At 52.3% G+C, this 22,237-nt stretch overlaps 1 protein-coding gene and 1 non-coding gene across 8 annotated transcripts in view; one reads left to right on the forward strand and one right to left on the reverse strand.

The window, feature by feature from the left end:
- PEMT (phosphatidylethanolamine N-methyltransferase) overlaps positions 1-20,632 on the reverse strand; it is an 85,975-nt gene extending 65,343 nt beyond the window's left edge. For 2 of the 7 annotated variants that reach the window (XM_001090779.5, XM_015118739.3), the window contains exons 1-2: positions 20,457-20,632; positions 5,749-5,856 (exon numbers count right to left, since the gene is read on the reverse strand). In XM_001090779.5, the coding sequence (XP_001090779.2) occupies positions 5,749-5,856; positions 20,457-20,552 (204 nt within the window). In that variant the 5' untranslated portion in view covers positions 20,553-20,632. Of the gene's footprint in view, positions 1-5,748; positions 5,857-11,046; positions 11,224-20,456 lie in introns of all 7 variants that reach the window. The other 5 variants (XM_077970486.1, XM_077970484.1, XM_077970485.1 and 2 more) reach the window with 5 other exon arrangements.
- LOC114673369 (U6 spliceosomal RNA) lies at positions 7,451-7,557 on the forward strand. Its single transcript, XR_003724073.1, has one exon. It is a non-coding gene; the product is annotated as a U6 spliceosomal RNA (small nuclear RNA).
- Positions 20,633-22,237: the final 1,605 nt, after the last annotated feature.

The raw sequence follows: 22,237 nt of genomic DNA on the forward strand, positions 1-22,237 counted from the left end.
CCCCCAGAAAGAGAAGGCCAGGAAAGCCTCCCTTGGTCTGAACAAGGAAGAGGAGGAGGAGGCCTTGGGAAGAAATGTTCCAACAGAGTGGAGGAGATGCCAGCTGGCCACATGGAGGGAGGGGTGGGAGCAGGTGGCTCACCTAGGAAGCCTGGAAGGGAAGACGGGAGGGACGGGGTGGGTGCTGATGAGCAGGAGCTGGCAGCACCCCAGCCCAACACTGGGAAAACACTCCCTAGAGCCACAGCCCAAAAAGGCACACAGTGGGCCTGGGGCCAAGGCCCCTCTCCAATGCCCCCAGCTCCCCAGGAGTCCAGACTCACACACGGTCTGTTTCGTTTTGTTTTGTTTTGTTTTGTTTTGAGACAGGGTCTCACTCTGTCACCCAAACTGGAGTTCAGTGGCTTGAGCACAACTCATGGCAGCCTCGACCCCAGGGCTCAAGTGGCCCTCCCAGCTCAGCCTTCTGAGTAGCTGGTGGTCACCACCACACCTGGCTGAATTGTGTATTTTTACAGAGATAACATTTAACCATGTTGCCCGGGCTGGTTTCGAACTCCTGGGCTCAAGCGATCCACCTGCCTTGACCTCCCAAAGTGCTGGGATTACAGGCGTGAGCCACCATGCCTGGCCTTCACACACAGTCTGGAGCCCAAGGACACCCGTGTCTGACACAGGCAAAACCGAGCTCTTCCTCCACAAGCCTCCCCTCCCACGGTTGCCCCAGGGCACCCAACGGCCTTGCTTCCCACGGGTCACTCAGGACCAACCACGGGCTGGCCAAGCCACCTCTCTCGGCTCTCCCTGACCACTCCTCCCACGTCCGCCAGTCCCAGCATGGTCAAGCTGCCATCTGGGCCTACTGGCCTCTCAGCTCCACTTTCACCTCTTTTCGTCTGTCCTTGGTGCAGTGGCCTTGAAACCCTGACTCAGATCATGCCACCTCTGCAATGGCTTCCAGCTCAGAGTCCGCGGAATGTCTCCCCATGGCTCGCAAGGCCTGCACTACCGTCCCCAGTCACCTCTCTGTCCTGCTCCTCCATTCTCCTCCTGCCTGGCTCCAGCAGCAGTTGTTCCTTAAAACCTCTGAGGACACTCAGAGTGCCCCAGGACTTTTGCACTTGTGTTTTCCTGACTAGAATGCTCTTCCCCAGACACCTGAGGGCCCTCCTGCATGAGAATCAGGTTTCTGGTCAAAGGACACCCATCAGAGAGGCCTTCCCTGACCACCACCCCCATCTGTCCCTCCCCTTGCCTGCTGTGTCACTGGCAGTGCTATACATTCATTCACCACTGAAGCCACTGCGTGAGGGCCAGGGGCTGGGATGGCGCCCAGCACATAGTGGATGCTCAATAAACATTTGAAGAATGTATGAATGAACCTCTTCAAGCTTCAGTCTCCAAAGGGGATATTAACAGCATTTGCTGTGAAGATTCATTGAAATACTGCATGAAATGCACTGGGCATAACACCTGAGCATGAGTCCTACCACCACCAGCCAGCCCTCTGCAGCAACTGAGGATAAAAATATTCAGGGGCCAGGCGCAGTGGCGCACACCTGTAATCCCAGCACTTTGGGAGGCCAACACAGGCAGATCACCTGAGGTCAGGAGTTCGAGACCAGCCTGGTCAACATGGTGAAACCCTATCTGTACTAAAAATATAAAAATTAGTCAGGCACAGTGGTATGTGCCTGTAATCCCAGCTACTCAGGAGGCTGAGGCAGGAGAATCACTTGAACCTGGGAGGTGGAGGTTGCAGTAAGCTGAGATCATGCCACTGCACTCCAGCCTGGGCAACAGAGCGAGACTCTGTCTCAAAAAAAAAAAAAAGAAAGAAAATAAAAGAAAAAAAAAATGCTGGGCGCAGTGGCTCACACCTATAATCCCAGTTATTTGGGAGGCCAAGTCAGGTGGATCACGAGGTCAGGAGTTTAAGACCAGCCTGGCCAAGATGGTGAAACACCATCTCTACTAAAAATACAAAAAAATTAGCTGGGCGTGGTGGTGGGCGCCTGTAATCCCAGCTACTTGGGAGGCCGAGGCGCTTGAACCCGAGAGGCAGAGGTTGCAGTAAGCCAAGATAACGCCTTTGCACTCCAGCCTGGGCGACGGAGTGAGACGCCATCTCAAAAAAAAAAAAGGAAAAAACAGAAAGAAAGAAAGAAAGAAAGAAGGAAGGAAGGGAGGGAGGGAGGGAGGGAAGGAGGGAGGGAGGGAGGGAGGAAAGAAAGAAAGAAAGAAAGAAAGAAAGAAAGAAAGAAAGAAAGGAAGAAAGAAAGAAAAGAAAGAAAGAAAGAGAAAGAAAGATTGATTCAGAAAAAAATAAAAACAAAAATTAATAACAAAAAAATACAGTATAACTACCTAGCATGTACCCTGTATTAGGTATAAGTAATCTAGAGATGATGTACAGTATATGGGAGGGTGGCCAGAGGTTACACTCGAATACAACATTGTTTTCCATCAGAGACCTGAGCATCTGACGATTTTGGTATCCATGGGGAACTGGAACCAATCCCCTGTGGATACCCAGGGACAACTGCATTGATAACTATTAAGTTATTTAAGTGCTTCCCTGGTTGTGGCCCGCTGGCCTGTTTTTGTTTTTGTTTTTTAAGACAGGGTCTCACTCTGTCACCCAGGCCGGAGTGCAGTAGTGTGATCACAGCTCACTGAAGCCTCAACCTCCCAGGTTAAAGTGATTCTGCTACCTCAGCCGATCCAGTAGCTGGGACTACAGGTGCACACCACCACACACGGCTAATTTTTGTATTTTTTGTAAAGGCAGGGTTTTGCCATGTTCCTCAGGATGGTCTCGAACTCCTTGACTCAACTGATCTGCCCATCGGGCTTCTGGCATCCAGGAGCTGGGCCTCGTCATCCCACTCCAGATGCCGTCCGGATATTCTCCCCGGCAGCAGCCCACTGAACCGCAACATGTTTCCGTAACTTGTTTCTGTAACTTTTCTCCTTCAGAAACCACTTTGCAGAGCTCGCTCTCTCTCCCACTAATGACCACAAACTGTTCCAGTGAAAAACTTTCTCAAAATGAGGCTAATCAAAAGTTTATGACCAAAATAAGAAAAAACAAAAAACCGTATGCCAAACACACAGACACATGCTGTCTGTCTTCCAAATCTTACTGCATCTTTTTTTTTTTTTTTTTTTTTTTTGAGACAAAGTCTCCCTTTGTCACCCAGGTTGGAGTGTAGAGCCACAATCTCGGCTCACTGCAACCTCCGCCTCCTGGGTTCAAGCAATTCTCATGCCTCACTCAGCCTCCCGAGTAGCTGGGAATACAGGCATGCCCCACCACATCCAGCTACATTTTTGTATTTTTAGTAGAGACGGGGTTTCACCAGGTTGGCCAGGCTGGTCTCAAACTCCTGACCTCAGGTGATCCACCCACTTCAGCCTCCCAAAGTGCTGGGATTACAGGCGTGAGCCACCGCACCCGGCCAAATCTTACTGTATCTTAACCACTCTGCCATTCATGAGCCACTGCGAACCTTCACAACGAACTGCACAAAAACACACTGTTGGCTGGGCCAGCAGGAAGTGACCTGAGGGGGCTTGTGCATAAATAAAAGCGTCCTCAGCACCCGCTATGCATTTGGCCAGCCAAGCCCCCAGTGCTGGGAGACCCACGTGTACCTTAATGACTGCGGGTCAATGTCAGGCCTGCAGGAAGCCGGAGGGCAGGGACCTCCTCCAGCTGTGGAGAAGCAATGTAGACAGGAAAGAGCACGACACACCCAACACCCCAAGGCTTAGGCCCACGACATCTTCCAGCAGGAGTCTTTGGCTTTTTAAATACCCCGGCCTCGCTTCCTGTGGCTGCTGTAACAAACGACCACCAACTTACAGCTGAAAACAACAGCAATCCCCAATCAGTTACCACTGGGCCAAAATCAAGGTGTCGGCTGGGCTGTGCTTCCACCAGAGGCTCTGGGGCAGACTCCGTTTTTTGCTTCTTCCAGCTTCTGGTGGGCCTGGCCTGCCTTGGCTAGTGACTTGGTCACTCCGGCCTCTGCCTTCATGGTGACAAGACACTCCTGTGAGTCAATGTCCCTGTGCCACCCCATTGTTAAAAGGACACACACAATGACACTTAGGGCCCACCTGGGTAACTCAGGGCCATCTCCCCAGCTCAAGCTCCGTGACTTCATCACGTCTGCAAAGACCCTTGTGTGTGCACCATATAAGAGACCTTCACAGGATGTGGATGTCTTTGCAGGACCATTTTTCAGCCTCCAAACACCCTCTTCACTCTTCACCACCTCATATCTCTGGCATGCTGGGTGCGTGCAAAGGTGAAAGGAGAGGGGAAGCATGCAGGCCAGGCAGTGGGCAGGAATGCCAGGACGGCCAGGCACCGCAGCTGCAGCCCTGGCTACAGGGGCCCATGTCAGGAGGTTGGGGCCAGCTAGGGACGGTGTGGCTCAGAGTACAGGTGCTCCCCAGCCCAGCCAAGGCTTTTGAGAAGAAAGGGGTGTCCAGGAGGCCTGTGTTTGGCTACACCAAGCTCGCCAGTCTGTCCTACCTCTGAACCTCCCCTTGAAGCCCCTCCTCTGTGGGCCGCCAGGGCATCCATCCTCGGAGCGTGTCCGGCATGTTCAGGATAGCAGGGACAGGGCATTCTTTGGAATGTACTGTCTTTGACATGAGCAGGCTGGCCCCCACCCACTTCTCTCACCAGATGGAGAAAAATCTCAAGTCATAAACTAAATGAAAAACATGTCCTGTTCTGCCCTGGGATCAAGGGCTCACCTTAAATGAAAACTGTCTGGAACAATGTGCTGCTGACGCTGATCTTGGCCTTACTCTGCAGATTAGCCTCGGGGGTGATCACAGGGTGCTCAGGGCTCTGCATCAGCAAGCCCAACCCCCGCTGAGCCCCGGGACCACCCACTCCCCCAGCAGGATCCCTGGGAAGCAGCCCAGAAGCACCCCCCAGAGACAGCCTTGGGAGAGCAGGCCAGGAACGCCAAGAGCTTCACCCCACAGTCTGGGGGTAGTGGGGGGGGGTCATCTCAGAAAGGCTGAAGAAGGAGCTGACCGCCCTCCCCTCCCACACTTTCCTGAAAGGGCCCAGAGCCCACTTCCCACGCAGTCCACCCACCCCTCGGTGCTGGTGCCCAGGCACCCAAACATCCCCTGGCACCCATCAGGAGCTGGTGCCACGCTGGCTGCTTGTTTTCAACTGATGTCGGCTTGCTCCTGCTACCCAGCTCACCTGGGTCCTGAATGTGCAGGCTGTTTTGCAGGAAGCCTCATGTGGGAAAAATAACCATGTTTATGGAACACATGAGGGGTGGGGGACTCACAAGCAAGTGGCTTTACCGTGTGACATGGCAGACAGGGAAGAGAGCCCCTACTTCCTGGACAACCCACTTCATGCATGAGAAGGCCACCAGATTGCCGGGCACATGTGACCAACAGCAGCCCCACCGTGGGGCAGCGTTCTCCTGCAGGCTCTTGTGAGGCTAGGAGGGCCACCCCTGCAGTCCTGGACCATCCTGACACCAGCCTGGGCAGCCCAATGGCTGCTGGACCCCCAAGGCGAGAGGGCAGGAAGCGCCTAGTACTCCACACCAGCCAGTGACAGACACGGGAGGGAAGAGCAGAGCTGTCTGTCTGTCTGTCTGTCTGGCCAGCCAGCAGCAACCGCCGCAATCCCCTGCATGTAGGGCTCAGCCAGCAATGGGATACTCCCGTCTGGACAGTGTCAGGCATATCACTTACCACATTCCAGTAGAGCGGATTGAAGGCGATGGTGAGGACGGCAGCCACAAAGCTGGGATCCAGGGGGTCCACGTAGCCCAGCAGCCAGGTCATAACGCAGAGGTCTGCCTGCAGGGACAGAGCCAGCATCAGCACCGCTCAGACACAGCAGGGCCTGTGAGCCCCCAGGAGTCGGAGACAAAGTTACCCTCTGGGAACACGCCGGGAGGCCTGGGAACATCCAAGTCCAGCAAAGGTTACTACAGTGTAGTCTCATAAAAGGGAAGATAAAAATCTGAAACCTAATGAGCTGTGTCATGCCCTGGGAGGGCGGCCACAGAAGTGTGCCTGGACACCAGATGAGGAAATCAGCACTTCTGAAGAGGGGTGCCTGGTGCCCTGAAGGGAGGTGACACCAACCCTGGTGTGACGGATGGAGACCCTCCAGGATAAGGGTTCTCAGAGGCCCCAGGGAAAACCCAAGCAGCTGAAATAAATGTGAAGAGATGCTCAACCTCACTAGGAATCAGGTAAAAGCAAATTAAAACAATAGTGGTACGCCTCTCCTCACCCACACTTGACAGGGGACAATCTTGAGTGCACACGAAATCTTGGCGCAAGGTGAACTGAAAAAGTGTGCACCCACACCCCAGCCACCCCACTCGCATACACATGGACACTGCCCCCTCCCCATCAGCTTGCATGAAAATATCGGGAACAATGACAAACAGCTGAGGTGTCCAGCGACCAAAGAAATGAAAAAACCCATGGCCCATTCCTACAGCAGCTAAACTACAGCAGTTAAAAGCACTAGGTCTACACACAGCACTGTGAAACGTTCTCAAACACACCGTTAAGTAGTAGAGCAGGCTGCACGATTCAGTGCCTAGACAGAAATTTCTAGAAAACAACACAAAATATACTACCAAATATTCAGTTTTAATTTTTTTTTTTTTTTTTTTTTTTTTTTAGAGACAGAGTCTCCCTCTGTCGCCCAGGCTGGAGTGCAGTGGCACGTTCATAGCTCACTGCAACCTTGAACTCCTGGGCTCACTTTGGGAGGCCAAGGTGGGAGAACACTTGAGGCCAGGAGTTTGAGACCAGTCTAGGCAACATCGTGAGACCCTGTCTCTACGAAAATGTAAAAACTAGCTGGGCGTAGTTCCAATTACTTGGGAGGCCAAGACAAGAGGATCACTTGAGCCCAGGGGTTTGAGGCTGCAGTGAGCTGTGATCGGGCCACTTGCACTCCAGCCTGGGCAACGCTGTCTCAAAAAAAAATTAATTAGTTAATTAAAAAATAAATAGGCCGGGCGTGGTGGCTCACGCCTGTAATCCCTGCACTTTGGGAGGCCAAGGCGGGTGGATCACGAGGTCAGGAGACCGAGACCATCCTGGTTAACACGGTGAAACCCCGTCTCTACTAAAAATACAAAAAATTACCCGGGCGTGGTGGCGGGCGCCTGCAGCCCCAGCTACTCCGGAGGCTGAGGCAGGAGAATGGCGTGAACTCGCGAGGTGGAGCTTGCAGTGGGCTGAGATGGTGCCACTGCACTCCAGCCTGGGCGACAGAGCAAGACCTGGTCTCAAAATAAATAAATTAATTAATTAATTAATTAAAATAAAAAACTGTTTCTAAAATGCACTGAAAAATATTACGGTGTCTCTCCACATGCAACTCAAAATTTTTTTAAATACTAAATTATAAAATAAGTGTAAAGTTGTGCTTGCTTCAGCAGCACATATACTAAAATTGGAACGATACAGAGAAGATTAGTATGGCCCCTGCACAAGGATGACACACAAATTCATGAAGCATTCCACAAGGAGGGGAACATCACACCAGGGCCTGTCGGGGGTGGGGGGCTAGGGGAGGGATAGCATTAGGAGAAATACCTAATGTAGATGATGGGTTGATGGGTGCAGCAAACTACCATGGCATGTGTATACATATGTAACAAACCTCCACCTTCTGCACATGTACCCCAGAACTTAAAGTATAATAATAAAAATCTTTTAAAAAAATTAAAAACAAAAAATTTTTTAAAAAAGTATAAAGTCCATCACAGCTGTGATCTTTCCCATAATGGTGTGTTTTGTTCTATTGCATTTGGAAATACAGTAAATTCCTTCAAAGAACACTTTGATCTCCCACATTTTGGGGAAGGGGTGGGGAGGAGATGGTGCTTCTGCCCAGGGTCAGCCAGCCCTGGGGGGCAAGCACAGCCTCCACTCCAATCCTTGCTTAACCAAACGACAGTCTCCTGACATAACTCTGCCTGCTACCAGGCCACTTGCAGGGTGTGACCATGGGATGTCCCTCAGACGTCTATCAGTACAAAGCCATCTTCCGCTATGGCCTGCCATCCTTCCCATGTGTGGCCTCCCCACCTGATCAGCCTGTATCCCTGAGGTGCAAACATTCATCTCACTACAGGGCCAAGGGCAGAGCTAAGCAGATATTAAATGCTCTAAGCCAGGCGCAATGGCTCACGCCTATAATCCCAGAACTTGGAGAGGCCGAGGTGGGTGGATCACCTGAGGTCAGGAGTTCAAGACCAGCCTGGCCAACATAGTGAAACCCCCCTCTCTACTAAAAATTAAAAAATTAGCCAGGCGTGGTGGTGCACACCTGTAATCCTAGCTACTCGGGAGGCTGAGGCAGAAGAATCACTTGAACCCGGGAGGTAGGGGTTGCACTGAGCCAAGATGCGCCACTGCACTCCACTTGGTGACAGAGCAACTCTTCATCTCAGAACAAACAAACAAACAAAATGCTCCAATGCAGACCCCTCTTGAGGGATGAATGTAGCCAACATGGGACCAAAGGTGCACTGCTACTGGAATCTGGAGAGAACAGCTGAGTGGGTGAGTGGCCACGGCAGCAGACATGGGCATCAATAAGCGAATGACTAAGAAAAGCCACTCCACAAATGGCGGGAAGAAGGAACCAGGGAAGCACCACTTGCCTAGCTGTGGCCACAGCCTCTGGGCACCACGCAGTGCCTGCCCAGCGCCTGCAGCCAACAAGGCCTGGCACTCCAGCAGGTGCCTCCAAACGCCTGGGGCTGTGAGCCAAGCCCCACACTCCCCAGAGCAGGCACTGGCCACTCATGAAGGACAACTGGACGAGGCTCAGAGCAGGCTGCCCTGCCCTGAAGGGAGGCAAAGGGAGGGGAGGGAAGGTCTCTGGTGCAGTCCCAAAGCTTCTAGAACCTGGGACTTAACCTGAGGCCTGGCCTTATCTTCAGTTTGATGATAACATCTATTAAGCACCTCCAGTCCATCCCAGCACTTTGGGAGGCCAGGCAGGCAGATCACAAGGTCAGGAGTTTGAGACCAGCCTGGCCAATATGGTGAAACCCCATCTCTACTAAAAATACAAAAATTAGCCAGGTATGGTGGCGCACGCCTGTAGTCCCAGCTACTCAGGAGGCTGAGGCAGAAGAATGGCTTGAACCCAGGAGGCAGATGTTGCAGTTGAGCCAAGATCATACCACTGCACTCCAGCCTGGGTGACAGAACAAGACTCTGTCTCAAAAGAAAAAAAAAAAACACATCCGATTCCAAGGCCCTGTCCCTTGACAGCCTGGTGGGGGAGGGTGGAAAGCTGGCTCAGGGCAGAGTCCTGGCTTTGGTCATGCCTGGCACTTATGAAGTGCACCGAGGGTGGGTTATCTCCCTGCATGTGCACAGCAGACCCTATGAGTGTGCCAGCGGCCAGTTTTCACCCATCCCACCCGCTCCCCATTCCCCATTCAGCCCCCAGCCAAAACCTGGCCTCGCCCCACCCCTCCCTTGTCTCATTCCCATTACCAATGCTCCCGTGGCCCATCTGTTATTCCGCCTCTTACACAACCACCTAATACACGCCCTCCCCCAACCCTGGCTTTGCCGGTTGCTCCCCAGGGCACAGCAAAGGACCTCAGTGGACTCCTGGCTTTGGACTTCCCCCAGAGCCCTCCCCATGGACCCTTACCTATGGACCAGCACGCTGTTAGCCAAGCCAAAGAGGAGAAAGGGCAGAGTGTGAGTCACAGAGCAGAGCCTCGCTCAGCTAGGGGAAAGGGGAAAGCAGGAAAGGCCTAGGCACACTGAGCCTGGGGCCAGGAAGGGACACAGGGCATTTTCCAGGGCCAGGAAAAACACTTTCCATATCACTGGCACCTCTTCAACTCTACACCTAAGAGAGGTGCATCTTCCCGAGTGTAAATGATCTCCCTACTGCTTCCCCGCTGGGCCCTGGGCGAAATGCTGCCTCTCATAAGGAATTCAACTCAATGTTAGTCACCAAATGCTGAGCTCCACTAAGGAGGTCCTCACTCTAGGGGGTCTAAGAAAACACAGGACCTGGCAGTGAGCGCACACCTGTCTCTGGCCATCCTCTCAACCACCCTAAAAGTAAAGCCCTGTTGTTAGCCTACTCGGCAGATAAAAGAGCAAAGCCTCCAGACCCCAGACAGTGAGGAGCAGAGCCAGCCTGAGCAAGGCCAGCCCTACCGGACAGAAAGCCCCATGAAAAAGGACAGGGGTAAAAGTGAGTGCTTCTGGGTCTTGAAACCCAAGGAGACTGGGAAAGTGAGCAAGAAATATGCTTTTTTCACCTTTTGTGGGAGCCAAGATGAAGGAGGGAAACTGAGGCACTGAACGATTAAGCAACTAACACTGAGGGAACCCAGCAGCAGCTGACATCCACCTGAGTCTCCCAATTAGGGCTGAACTGGTCAAAGCTGGAACATGTCCACCCCCTCCCCCCTCTCCCTCCCGTAGCCAGATCCCAGTGGCCTCAGGTCAGCCTGTCTCAGGAGGGTGGCGGTGTGCATCCGGTCACTTCAGTCACCTTGAGGAGGATTTGTGTTGCCCGGAGGAGCGCCTGCTTCGCTGGAAAGAATGACTAATGGTTCAGAGTGGAATTCTAGGCAGCAGAGGGAAGCCCCTCCCAGCTCCCGGATCCCCACTCAGAGACATGAAGGCCCCTTTCTGATAGCTGTCATTTCCAAAACCCCCCTCAGGAGGGTGGACCTCCCTCCTGAAACTGGGTTGGCAAAAAAGAACCACATCCAGATCATCAGACATGAGCAGAGTAGGAGAGTCCTGGGTCCCACATCCAGGCTTTGCCTGCGGGTGTCAGAGACTCCCTTGATGGCCTCCCCTGCACACCTGTGACCAAAGGAAGGTCTCCCATCCACTCCCAGCCTCAACTTCCTTCATACAGCGGAGGTCCTGGCTTTCTGCTACCCAGTAATTCCAATGGAACCCCCTCCAAGGCTCCAGGTTGCAGAGGCCTTGGAATCTGACTAAAGGAGAGGAGCTACCCACCACGGCCAGGAGGTTCGCTGAGCTGCAGGAATAGCTCGGGTCCCACGGGTCACCGACGAATGGCCTCGGCTGTTAACACCCCAAAGCGTGGGTGAGGAAGAGGCTTACGGCAATTCACTCCATTGAGGGCCGCAGGGTTCTCAGGAGCAGCGCTCTGTGGTCAGGGAATGATCTGCACTGGGTCAACATATCACATTGTGACACATGGGCAAACAGCAGGCCCGGACGGGCAAAGTCACATCGATCCCAGGCCACACACCACACACAACAAAGGGCAGGGGAATAGGTGGGGGCTGCAGGAGAGGGGATGGGGTCCTTCTAGGATCCGTCACCCCTGCAGAATCTGCCTGCAGCGCTGCAGCCCCCACTGCCCCCAGAGCTGCCCTCATGCCCTGGCACCATAAGCTGACTCAGGTAATGTTTATTTGGGGCAACTTTGGGTTAGAGCCCTGTGCCTGGCACAAAGACATAAGGATGAGTGTGCCAGAGCCTTTTTCCTCTAAGAAGTTTATTCTCTGGCCCGGGCCCAATGGCTCACGCCTGTAATCCCAGCACTTTGGGAGGCCGAGGCAGGTGGATCACAAGGCCAGGAGTCCAAGACCAGCCTGGTCAATATGGTGAAACCCCGTTTCTACTAAAAATACAAAAATTAGCACACGCAACTGTAGTTCCAGCTACTGGGGAGGCTGAGGCAGAAGAATCACTTGAACCCAGGAGGCAGAGGTTGCAGTGAGCCAAGATAGTGCCACTGCACTCCAGCCTGGACAACAGAGCAAGACTGCATCTCAAAAAAAAAAAAAAAAAAAAAAGAGAGAGAGACAGAGAAGTTTATTATCTGGCTGTGCCTGGTGGCTCATGCCTGTAATTCCAGCACTTTGGGAGGCCAAAGCAGGCAGATCACCTGAAGGTCAGGAGTTCGAGACCAGCCTGGCCAACAAGGTGAAACTCCGTCTCTACTAAAAATACAAAAATAGCCAGACACGGTGGCAGGCGCCTATAATCCCAGCTACTAGGGAGGCTGAAGCAGGAGAATCGCTTGAACCCAGGAAGCAGAGGTTGCAGTGAGCCGAGATCGCACCACTGCACTCTAGCCTGGGCAACAAGAGCGAAACTTCATCTCAAAAAAAAAAAAAAAAAAAAAGGAAAAGTTTATTCTCTGGTAGGAAAGGGAAAGCCATTTCACTTTAAGCCAGCCCCCTGACCCTGTTTTTCCACATAGGAGGCCACCTGGCTCAGAGGGCTCTGGCCTTTGGCAGCCACTGTCTGAGCTGGGAGCTTCACCACCCGCCGTGAGGGACCATGGCAAGCCTCCATGACCAATCTAAGCCCAGGTTTCTCTTGAGTGGAATGCGGGTGATGAGACAGGCCACCTGAGGTTACCTTCTGCACAGAAGTGAGACCGGATGTAAAAGTACAGGGCGCACTCAGGGCCAAGGCTGGTGGCCCCTCTACTCTGTCTGCTTAAAGTCAACTAATACAGGTCCCTCTCACCTCTCACTCTCTGGAGGGACCCTCCTGGGAAGACACAAATCCTAAAGGAATAGCCAGAGAGGGAACACTGACCCCGATGCTGGAATCTGAGGTCAGGCAAGCCCTGGGCAGCAAAGACCATCTCATGGCGGGAGGGGCGGAAGTTAGAACGTCACAGTGCGACTGTGGTCTCTAGATCCCACAGTAAAAGGAAATGGATGGCAGCTGCTCCAGGTCCCCGGATCCATAACTCCTTTCAAGAGGGTGAAATGTCATTCATTCTTCATTTAACAAGTGTGACCGGTGCCAAACTCAAAAGGCACTGACGGCTCACAAGCTCCAGCCTGGGTGGGTGTGGGGCTCGCGGGTAAGACTGTGCTTCTCAAGGCCCTGCTCTCCTCCACGCTGGGCTGCCTCTTTTCACTCCTCTGCTGGTTGTGGGCTTCACCCCCATTTTCTTTTTTCTTTTATTATTATTATTATTATTATTATATTATTAGGAGACAGGGTCTCACTCTGTCTCCCAGGCTGAAGTGCAGGGGCCCGATCATAGCTCACTGCAGCCTCAAACACCTGGGCTCAAGCAATCCTACTGCCTCAGCCTCCCGAGTAGCTGGGACTACAGGTGCACACCACCACACCTGGCTAATTTTTTAATTTTGTAGACACGGAGTCTTACCACATTGCCCAGTTTGGTCTGGAACTCCTGGGGCAAGTGATTCTCCTGCCTCGGCCTCCTCCCAAAGTACTGAAACTACAAGTGTGAGACACCAAGCCTGGTCATCCCCCTTTTCTTTACTTTCACCTTCACGGCCCAGGACAGAACCTGCTAGGTGCTACTGTGTCTCTGTATTAATACACATTGTATTTTGAAGACAATAGTAACAATAAGCCAGCCAACCTTCACTCCGAAGTGAACCAGCTGCCAAGCTCTGGCAAGGGACATGCAGGAGGCAGAACAGACTGCTGATGAGACAGGGACACCCATGCCACGGCGGGCAGCCATCTCCCCTTACTGAGTGCCGCTTCCTAGCCTGTGAGGTGGGAATGGTAGAGGTGCCATGGGACGCCAGGAGGATTAAACGAGAAAGTGCAAGGACAGCACTCAGTGCAGCACCTGGCGGGGGCCACAGCTAGATAGACGCTGGCTGTGACAACTGTGTCACTGAGTGCTGGTGACAACCCTGCGAGGTGTGCCCACTCTTCAGATTAAGAACTGAGGTGAGTGGCCGGGTGTGGCGGCTCAAGCCTGGAATCCCAGCACTCTGGGAGGCCAAGGTGGGCAGATCACCTGAGGTCAGGAGTTCAGGACCAGCCTGGCCAACATGGTGAAACCCCATCTCCACCAAACATACAAAAATTAGCCGGACATGGTGGCGGGCACCTATAATCCCAGCTACTCTGGAGGCTGAAGCAGGAGAATCACACGAACCCGGGAGGCAGAGGTTGCAGTGAGCCGAGGTCACACCACTGCACTCCAGCCTGGGCGACAGGGTGAGACTCCATCTCAAAAACAAACAAAAACAACAACAAAAAGAAGTGAGGTGAGGTATGAAGCAAAAGCGGACAGAACTAAAGGGTGGAAAAGACAAATCCACAGTTCTTGTTAGGGCCCTACACAGTCCTCTGAGTGACTGACAGAATCAAAGCAGTGGACAAGAAGGCTGCTGGAGCTGGCAAGGTCACCAAGTCTGCCCAGAAAGCTCAGAAAGCTAAATGAGGCCGGGCGCGGTGGCTCACGCCTGTAATCCCAGCACTTTGGGAGGCCGAGGCGGGCGGATCACAAGGTCAGGAGATCGAGACCACGGTGAAACCCCGTCTCTACTAAAAATACAAAAAATTAGCCGGGCGCGGTTGTGGGCGCCTGTAGTCCCAGCTACTCGGGAGGCTGAGGCAGGAGAATGGCGTGAACCCGGGAGGTGGAGCTTGCAGTGAGCCGAGATCGCGCCACTGCACTCCAGCCTGGGCTGGGCGACAGAGCGAGACTCCGTCTCAAAAAAAAAAAAAAAAAAAAAAAAAAAAAAGAAAGCTAAATGAATATTATCCCTAATACTTGCACCCCAGTTTTAATCAGTGGTGGAAGAAGGTCTCAGAAATGTTTGTTTCAATTGACCATTTAAATTTAGTAGTAAAAGATTGGTTAATGATAACAATGCATCGTAAAACCTTCAGAAGGAAAGGAGAATGTTTTGTAGACCACTTTGGTTTTCTTTTTTGCCTGTGGCAGTTTTAACTTACTAGTTTTTTTGTTTTGTTTTGTTTTTTGAGACGGAGTCTGGAGTCTCTCGCTTTGTCGCCCAGGCTGGAGTGCAGTGGCACAATCTCAGCTCACTGTAAGCTCCGCCTCCCGGGTTCACGCCATTCTCCTGCCTCAGCCTTCGGAGTAGCTGGGACTACAGGCACCGGCCACCAGGCCGGCTAATGTTTTGTATTTTTAGTAGAGATGGGGTTTCACCATGTTAGCCAGGATGGTCTGGATCTCCCGACCTCGTGATCCGCCCGTCTCGGCCTCCCAAAGTGCTGGGATTACAGGCATGAGTCACCGTGCCCAGCCAACTTTTTAGTTTTTAAAATCAGTACTTTTGAATGGAAACGACCAAAAATTTGTCACAGAATTTTGAGACCCATTAAAAAAGTCTAATGAGGAAAAGAAAGAAAGAAAGAGACAGAGAGAGAAAGAGAAAAAGAGAGAGAGAGAGAGAGAGAGAGAGAAAGACGCAGGTGGACATCAGTGAGGACACAGCTGACCTGAGCAGCGCCATCCAGTGGCTGGACCTGACCACAGCACACGGCAGCCTTGGGAAAAGCCTGCAGTCTCCTTGGTGCCACCAAGGCAGATCACACTCGGGGCCATCAAACAAACCTTAAATTTAAATGAATAGAAAGCATACACAGTATGCTCCCAAACCACCACAGAATTAAACTCGAAATCAGTCACAGAAAGCGATCGTGGAAACAATGCACGCGAGGGCCAAACAGGAAGTCTTGGGAAATCTAGAAACATTTTGAACTGAATGAAAATGAGAATAGAACACATGAGACCCTGTGGGATGCGGCTAAGGCAGGGCTTCTATTAGGAAGGAAGAAAAGTCCCAGGTCAGGAATATAAGCTTTGCCCTTAAGAAATTAGAGAAAGAGTGGCTGGGCGTGGTGGCTCACACCTGTAATCCCAGCACTTTGTGAGGTCGAAGCAGGCAGATTACTTGAGGTCAGGAGTTCAAGACCAGCCCGGCCAACATGGTGAAACCCCGTCTCTACCAAATATACAAAAATTAACCAGGCGTGGTGGAGGGTGCCTGTAATCCCAGCTACCCGGGAGGCTGAGGCAGGAGAATCGCCTGAACCCAGGAGATGGAGGTTGAACAGTGAGCCGAGATTGCACCACGGCACTCCAGCCTGGGAAGCAGAGGGAGACTCTGACAAGGAAGGAAGGGAGGGAGGGAAACTGGAGAAAGAGGAATAAGTTAAACCCAAAGGAGGCAGGACAAAAAAATTAAAGATAAGCAAAAATCAATCATATTGAAAACAGGAAGACAACAGAGAAAACAAAAATCACACCCAAAGTTGGTTCTTTGGGGAAAATTTTTTTTCCTGATAAAATTGAGAAACCTCCAGCCAGGCTGACCAAGAAAAAAAGAGAAAAGACACAAAACATTAATATCAGAAATAAAAAAGGGGACTTCTCTACTGACCTCACAAACATTAAAGTGATAATAAGGGAATACTATGAATAACACAAATTAAGTAACTTAGATGAAATGAACTGATTCTTGCAAGACACAACTGCCAAAATTCATTCAAGAAATAATCCTTTATCTTTTAAAGGAATTGAATTCATGGCTTAAAAACCTAAAAAAAGAAAACCTTGAGCCCAGATGGTTTCCCTGGATGAATTCTACCAAACATTTAAGGAAAAAAATAATTCCAATTCCACACAATCTCTTCCAGAATATGAAAGAGGGAGGCAACACTTCCCAACTCACTGTATTACCCTAACACTAAAACCAGGCCGGTGCGGTGGCTCACCGCCTGTAATCCCAGCATTTTGAGAGGCCAAGGCGGGTGGATCACTTAAGGTCAGGAGTTCGAGACCAGCCTGGCCAACATGGTGAAACCCTGTTGCTACTAAAAATACAAAAAAAAAAAAAAAAAAAAAGAAACCAAGCATGGTGGTGGGTGCACCTGTAATCCCAGGTACTCCAGAGGCTGAGGTGGGGGAATTGCTTGAACTCGGGAGGCAGAGGTTGCAGTTAGCTGATATCACGCCACTGCACTCCTGAACACACGCCTGAGCGACAGAGCGAGACTCTGTCTTAAAATAAATCAATCAAATAAAACCAGACAAAGAAAGAAAATCCCCCCAAAAATTAGAGCAAATCAAATCCAGCAATATATACAAAGGATAATGATAATACATCAGGACCAGCCAGGGATCACCCCAGGAATCCAGAGCTGGTTCAACATTCAAAACATCAATGTAATTAATATTTACAGCTCAATGAGGAAAAACAGTATCATCTCAACAGAGGCAGGGGAAACAAGCTCCGAGCGTTTCTGTCATTTGCCCAAGGTTTTGATGAGCTGCCATGGAAAGCCTCAACCCTGCTCTGTCTTGGGTGATGCCAAAATTACTGAAGACAAAATGTATGGCCTTGAAAACACTACAGACTAACTCATCTACTATAACGGCCTAATGTTTATTTCAACTAAAGTAATACAATCAAAAAAGTTTTAGAAACCATTTTGTATAGAGGCAAACATCTTTCTCTGAAAGGCATCAGGGTTTTGCCTCCAGCGCCCTGCTCAGGTGCCCGTACTACACACAGTGACCTGTGTCCCCAGCCCCAGGTCTCTGAGCCTTCTGAATACAAGGGCTTCGCCTTCTTGAAGACCACCCTCAGGTGGGCTGCACTCGACACTTCCTAAGGCTTCTCTATACCCCTCATCTCATTCTGGTCTTACTGTCCCCATTCTTCTTGACACCAACACCAAGCTGGAGACATCATCACTCACCCGCTCTGGTAAGCAGGTGATTCTCTATGGAAAAGGGACCTGAGACCTGGGCATGTGCCCTTGCTCTGAGGACCTTAGTGTGCTCTGCCAGCCTCGGTGCCCGCACCCCTAGGCCCTACTGGAGCCATCTTCTGAATCCTGGAGGTGCCCCTGCCTGTGGACAGCAAGACGCAGACCCTGCTCTCGTCCACCTGCCACCCCACTGCCTTCAGGCAGCTGCCCAGCTGAGGAGCAAGGCTCCAGACTCCCCTGGCAAGGAGGGCAACAAGGAGCAAAAGGGCCTCAGTCAATGAGGCTGCAGCGGGCACACTCCTCACCCTAACTCCTCAGTCCAACGGCTGATTTTTTGGTTTGTTTGTTTTTGTTTTGAGGCAGAGTTTTGCTCTCGTTGGCCTGGCTGGAGCGCAATGGCGTGATCTCGGCTCACCGCAACCTCCACCTACCGGGTTCAAGTGATTCTCCTGCCTCAGCCTCCTGAGGAGCTGGGATTACAGGCATGCACCACCATGCCTGGCTAAGTTTTTGTATTTTTAGTACAGACGGGATTTCTCCATGTTGGTCAGGCTGGTCTCAAACTCCCGACCTCAGGTGATCCGCCCACTTCGGCCTCCCAAAGTGCTGGGATTATAGGTGTGAGCCACCATGCCCGGCCCCAACGGCTGATTTTTTTTTTTTTAATTAAAAACAAATGCAAGATTCTGTACCTGCTGAAGCAGGCCCAGAAAAGAGCTGGTGGAGGGCATGGTACCCAGAGCAGCACTGTTTGTTATGACATGGCAGCCACCGGTCACAGGCGGTGCCACCAGCTTGGAGTACCATGGGATGAAATAATTTTGATATATATTTTGGTAACAAGAAAATATATTGTTAAAATCATTTTTTCTATTTCTTTGCTATTTTCCATTTCTTCTTACTAATTTAACGTGGCTACTAGAAAGGTTCAAATTATGCATGTGGCACATGATGTTTCTACTGGACAGCACAGGGTTAGCACCTGAGATCCTGCAGCTCAGACACCCACGGGGTGAAGAAAAACCCTGCAGTTCTCTCAGGCCAGGGACTGACATATTTTAAAACCAGAGATTTCGATTGAGGAGGGAGGAGAGCTACCACATAAGCAAATACGTAATGTTGTATGTTGTGTGTTTCTTTCTTTCCTTCTTTTTTTAAGAAAAATCCCTTGGCAACAGGAAGCTTAACTGCACCAACAAGGACAGCAGAAGAAAAACAGAATGTTAGTCAACGAGGGTCACCCTGACCCGAACCCCAGCCCCAGCTCTCTCCAGCTACACAGCCCCAGGGAGAAAGGAAAAGAGCAGAAAAGCCCATCCCTCACACACCCAGCTAGTCTCCCCTACCCACTGGCAGGCCCTGGGGCAGCCCCTAGCTGGGTCTGCAACAGGACACTGCCCTCTTGCATTCTGCCCCCCTTCTACACGGCTCCCTCACCCACCCTTCTACGCGGCGGCTTCTGAGGGCAGCCCCTGGAGGTGATCATGACCTCCCATCTTGATCTGAGGATTATCAGATATAGGTTTACCTGGTGAAAATGCAGGAGCTGTAGGGGTAGGACCCATCACTCATCTGACTGCATGTTGTAATTCAATGAACAGTTTACTAAAGTAATAGTCTTCTTCCTCTCCTCTGCTGAGCACCGATCTGGCCAACGGTCCTGCGCTCCCTCAGGGCCAGCGGCCCATCTGCTCCTGCGCCTCCTGGAGGGCTTCGCACCTGCCTCCCTCCACTGGGGCATCTTGCCCCACTGACTGACCCTTTGGCTCTCAGATCCCAGGTCCCTCCCTCGCAGATAGGGCAACAGGCTCTCTTGGGATTTCAATCCCACCTCCCCATCAGCTATTCACTCTTCAAAACACTAACTGGTGTTAGTTCCTTCAGAGGACTCTCTGGCTTTCCAGGCCTACAGTCTCCCTCCCTAGAATGAAAGCTCAGTGAGAGAAGTGCCCTTAACCTTCTGAGTGACAGGAGGCCCTCAGCAGGCCCTGAATCATACTGGCTGGATCAGTGAGTGAATAAATGCACATGTGAGTAAGGAATGAAGGGAGTGAAGGAACTGGATTAGAAGCTGCTTGGAGAAGAGATGTGCCTTACAGGCTTCATGAAGAGTGGGTGATGAAAAAGATAAATGGAGTATCTAAGAGGAAGCTTTGATTGAAGGGTGCAGGAGAGGTTGGAAACTGGAATCCATTGGAATTGGGAGCCTGGGGAGATGCCAGGACAGGCACTCTCCGGCCTAGGACTCTGGAGAGGGCAGCCTCAGCAGGCAGGCCAGGTCCCCAGCTTCTGGGGCCGGTCGCACCCATCCTGGCCCCGAATGGGTTGGACGGTAGTCTGCAGCCTGCTCAGGGCCGGCTGGGAGAGATGCAGGATCCCCACCACTCTCCTGCCTCTGGGCAAAAGCTGGCCTCCTGACCCTGGGGGATGGACGGGAGCAGGGGCCACACAACACACTCCCAAACATATAATGGGTCTCCTTCACCCTCGCCCACGCTCAGTCACTCAGTCACACACAGCCTCGGTCATACACACTTACACTCACTCTCCCGCACACTCTCAGAGCACCACATAATTTCAGTGAGGCACACGCAAGTCCAAAGACTAACACGCACAACCTCTGAGACTCACACAATCTCAGGGCCACACACGGGCACACAACCAGACGAGCTCAGGAACGCCCCCCTCTCTGACACACGCAATCTGAGGTTTACACGCGCGCGCACACGCACACACAGAGACAACAGCCAGCGCTCCCGCACGCAGCGCCCCCGCACGCAGCGCCCCGCCCCTGCCACGCCACGCCTCCATTGCCTGGGAACTGGCGGTCCCGCCCCCTCGCCGCACGCTTTCACGCCCCTCGGGCCTTCCAGATCCCTCTCCCCGTTTCCGCGGCGGTCCGGTGCCGTCAGTACCTGCCTAAAATCAATATTGCCGAGGCCTCCGCAGCAGTCAGGGCCCGCCACCGAGCTACTCGTAGGCTTGGCTCCCGGGTCCCCAGATCTCTTCATCCGGGGGCCGCCTCAGGAGGAACCACGAAGGCCCCCCGGTGCAGGCACGCGCCCCCGGAACCGGCCCTATAGCGCCGAGTAAGTGCCGCCAGCCGGGGCGCTTTCCTGGTGACTGCAACATATCCCGGCCTTCCGGGAAATGTAGTTCCCCGTCACCGCGAAGGCCGCTTTATCTGAGAGCTCGCGACGGCGTCTAGAGGATATGAGAACTACAAGTCCCAGTGTCTTTCGCGGCAGAACCTGCCGGTTCCGAGGCAGCCACGTGGCAGAATCCCCTTGGATCCGGCCTCCCGATCGGTGCCTTTGGTCGCCGGCTGCTGCACCGGACCCTCCAACTGACCTGGCGTCCCTGCCCTTGGCTGGCGGCGATGGGGCTAGAGGCCGGGGGCCGCGGGTCGTAGCTATAAGTAGTTTCCCGCCCAGCCCCCTGCGGAGTTGAACTTGGCCTGGGTAACACACTCCCAGGGCCCCTCGCCCCCTTGTGAAATTCACTTTACTCTGGGGGCGGTGCGGAACGAGCACTGCCTGGAGCTTCCCGCCCCCACGGCGCCCAGGCTCTTTAGCTCTGCCAAAGACCCCTCTTCCACTCATTTTTTCTTTCATTCATTCTCTCATTAACCCTCGAGTATTTTCTGAACAAGTCTGTGCGCTGAGGGTACTGGAGGGAACAACACAGAGTCCCCCACCCTCGCTGCCTCCTGACTGAGATAAAAGACAAAACGTGAATAAAGAGTTATAATTTGGATGACTACTGTGATGGAAAAAACGGGGTGGATCAAATGGTAGGGAAGGATGCATAGAATGTGCAGGGGAGGTGCCAGACGTACCAAGTGTGAGGGCAGGGCAAACAAGACGAGTGGTATGTACAAAGGCCTGGAGACAGGACGGGTACCTAAAGAACAGAGAAAAGACCGGTGAGCTGTGGAGTAGTGATGGAGGGGGGCAAATTGAAGGGAAGAGTTTAGATGATTGGGTCCCAAAAGAACCCCTTTTGTAGGCCGGGTGTGGTGGCTCACGCCTGTAATCCCAACCCTTTGGGAGGCCGAGGTGGGCGGATCACCTGAGGTCGGGAGTTGGAGAACAGCCTTACTAACACGGTGAAACCCCGTCTCTACTAAAAATACAAAAATTAGCCGGGCGTGGTGGCGCGCACCTGTAATCCCAGCTACTCAGGAGGCTGAGGCAGGAGAATCGCTTGAACCCAGGAGGCGGAGGTTGCAGTGAGCGGAGATGGCGCCATTGCATGCCAGCCTGGGCGACAGAGCGAGACTCCGTCTCAAAAAAAAAAGAAAAAGAAAAAAGAAACCCTTTTGTAGCCAGGTGTTATGTAATATGGGGAAATAGACTGAGAGGTTCTAAGATTTGCTCAGTCACCCGGCCTGCTGGGGACTCAGGCAGGACTTCTGCAGTCAGCTGCTTCCTGCTCCAGGTGGCCCATTTCTCTCCATCTTGGCCCACAGCACCTACCAGTATTGAACATTTACTGAGCAGCCACTGGGTGCTGCTTTATAGGTAGTCCCAATCTTCACAACATCGCTAGGATGGGGCAGGCCAACCAAGGAGACAGAAAGACTGGCTTTGGAGCATGCACTAGCTCTGTGACTGAGCCCATCTTCATTTTCCTCAAAGTAAAAGGGAAATACATGTTGGTAAAACTCATCACCCAGGAACTGGCCTGTGGGAAG

Source organism: Macaca mulatta, chromosome 16 (assembly GCF_049350105.2).
Source record: "Macaca mulatta isolate MMU2019108-1 chromosome 16, T2T-MMU8v2.0, whole genome shotgun sequence".
Taxonomy (NCBI): domain Eukaryota; kingdom Metazoa; phylum Chordata; class Mammalia; order Primates; family Cercopithecidae; genus Macaca; species Macaca mulatta.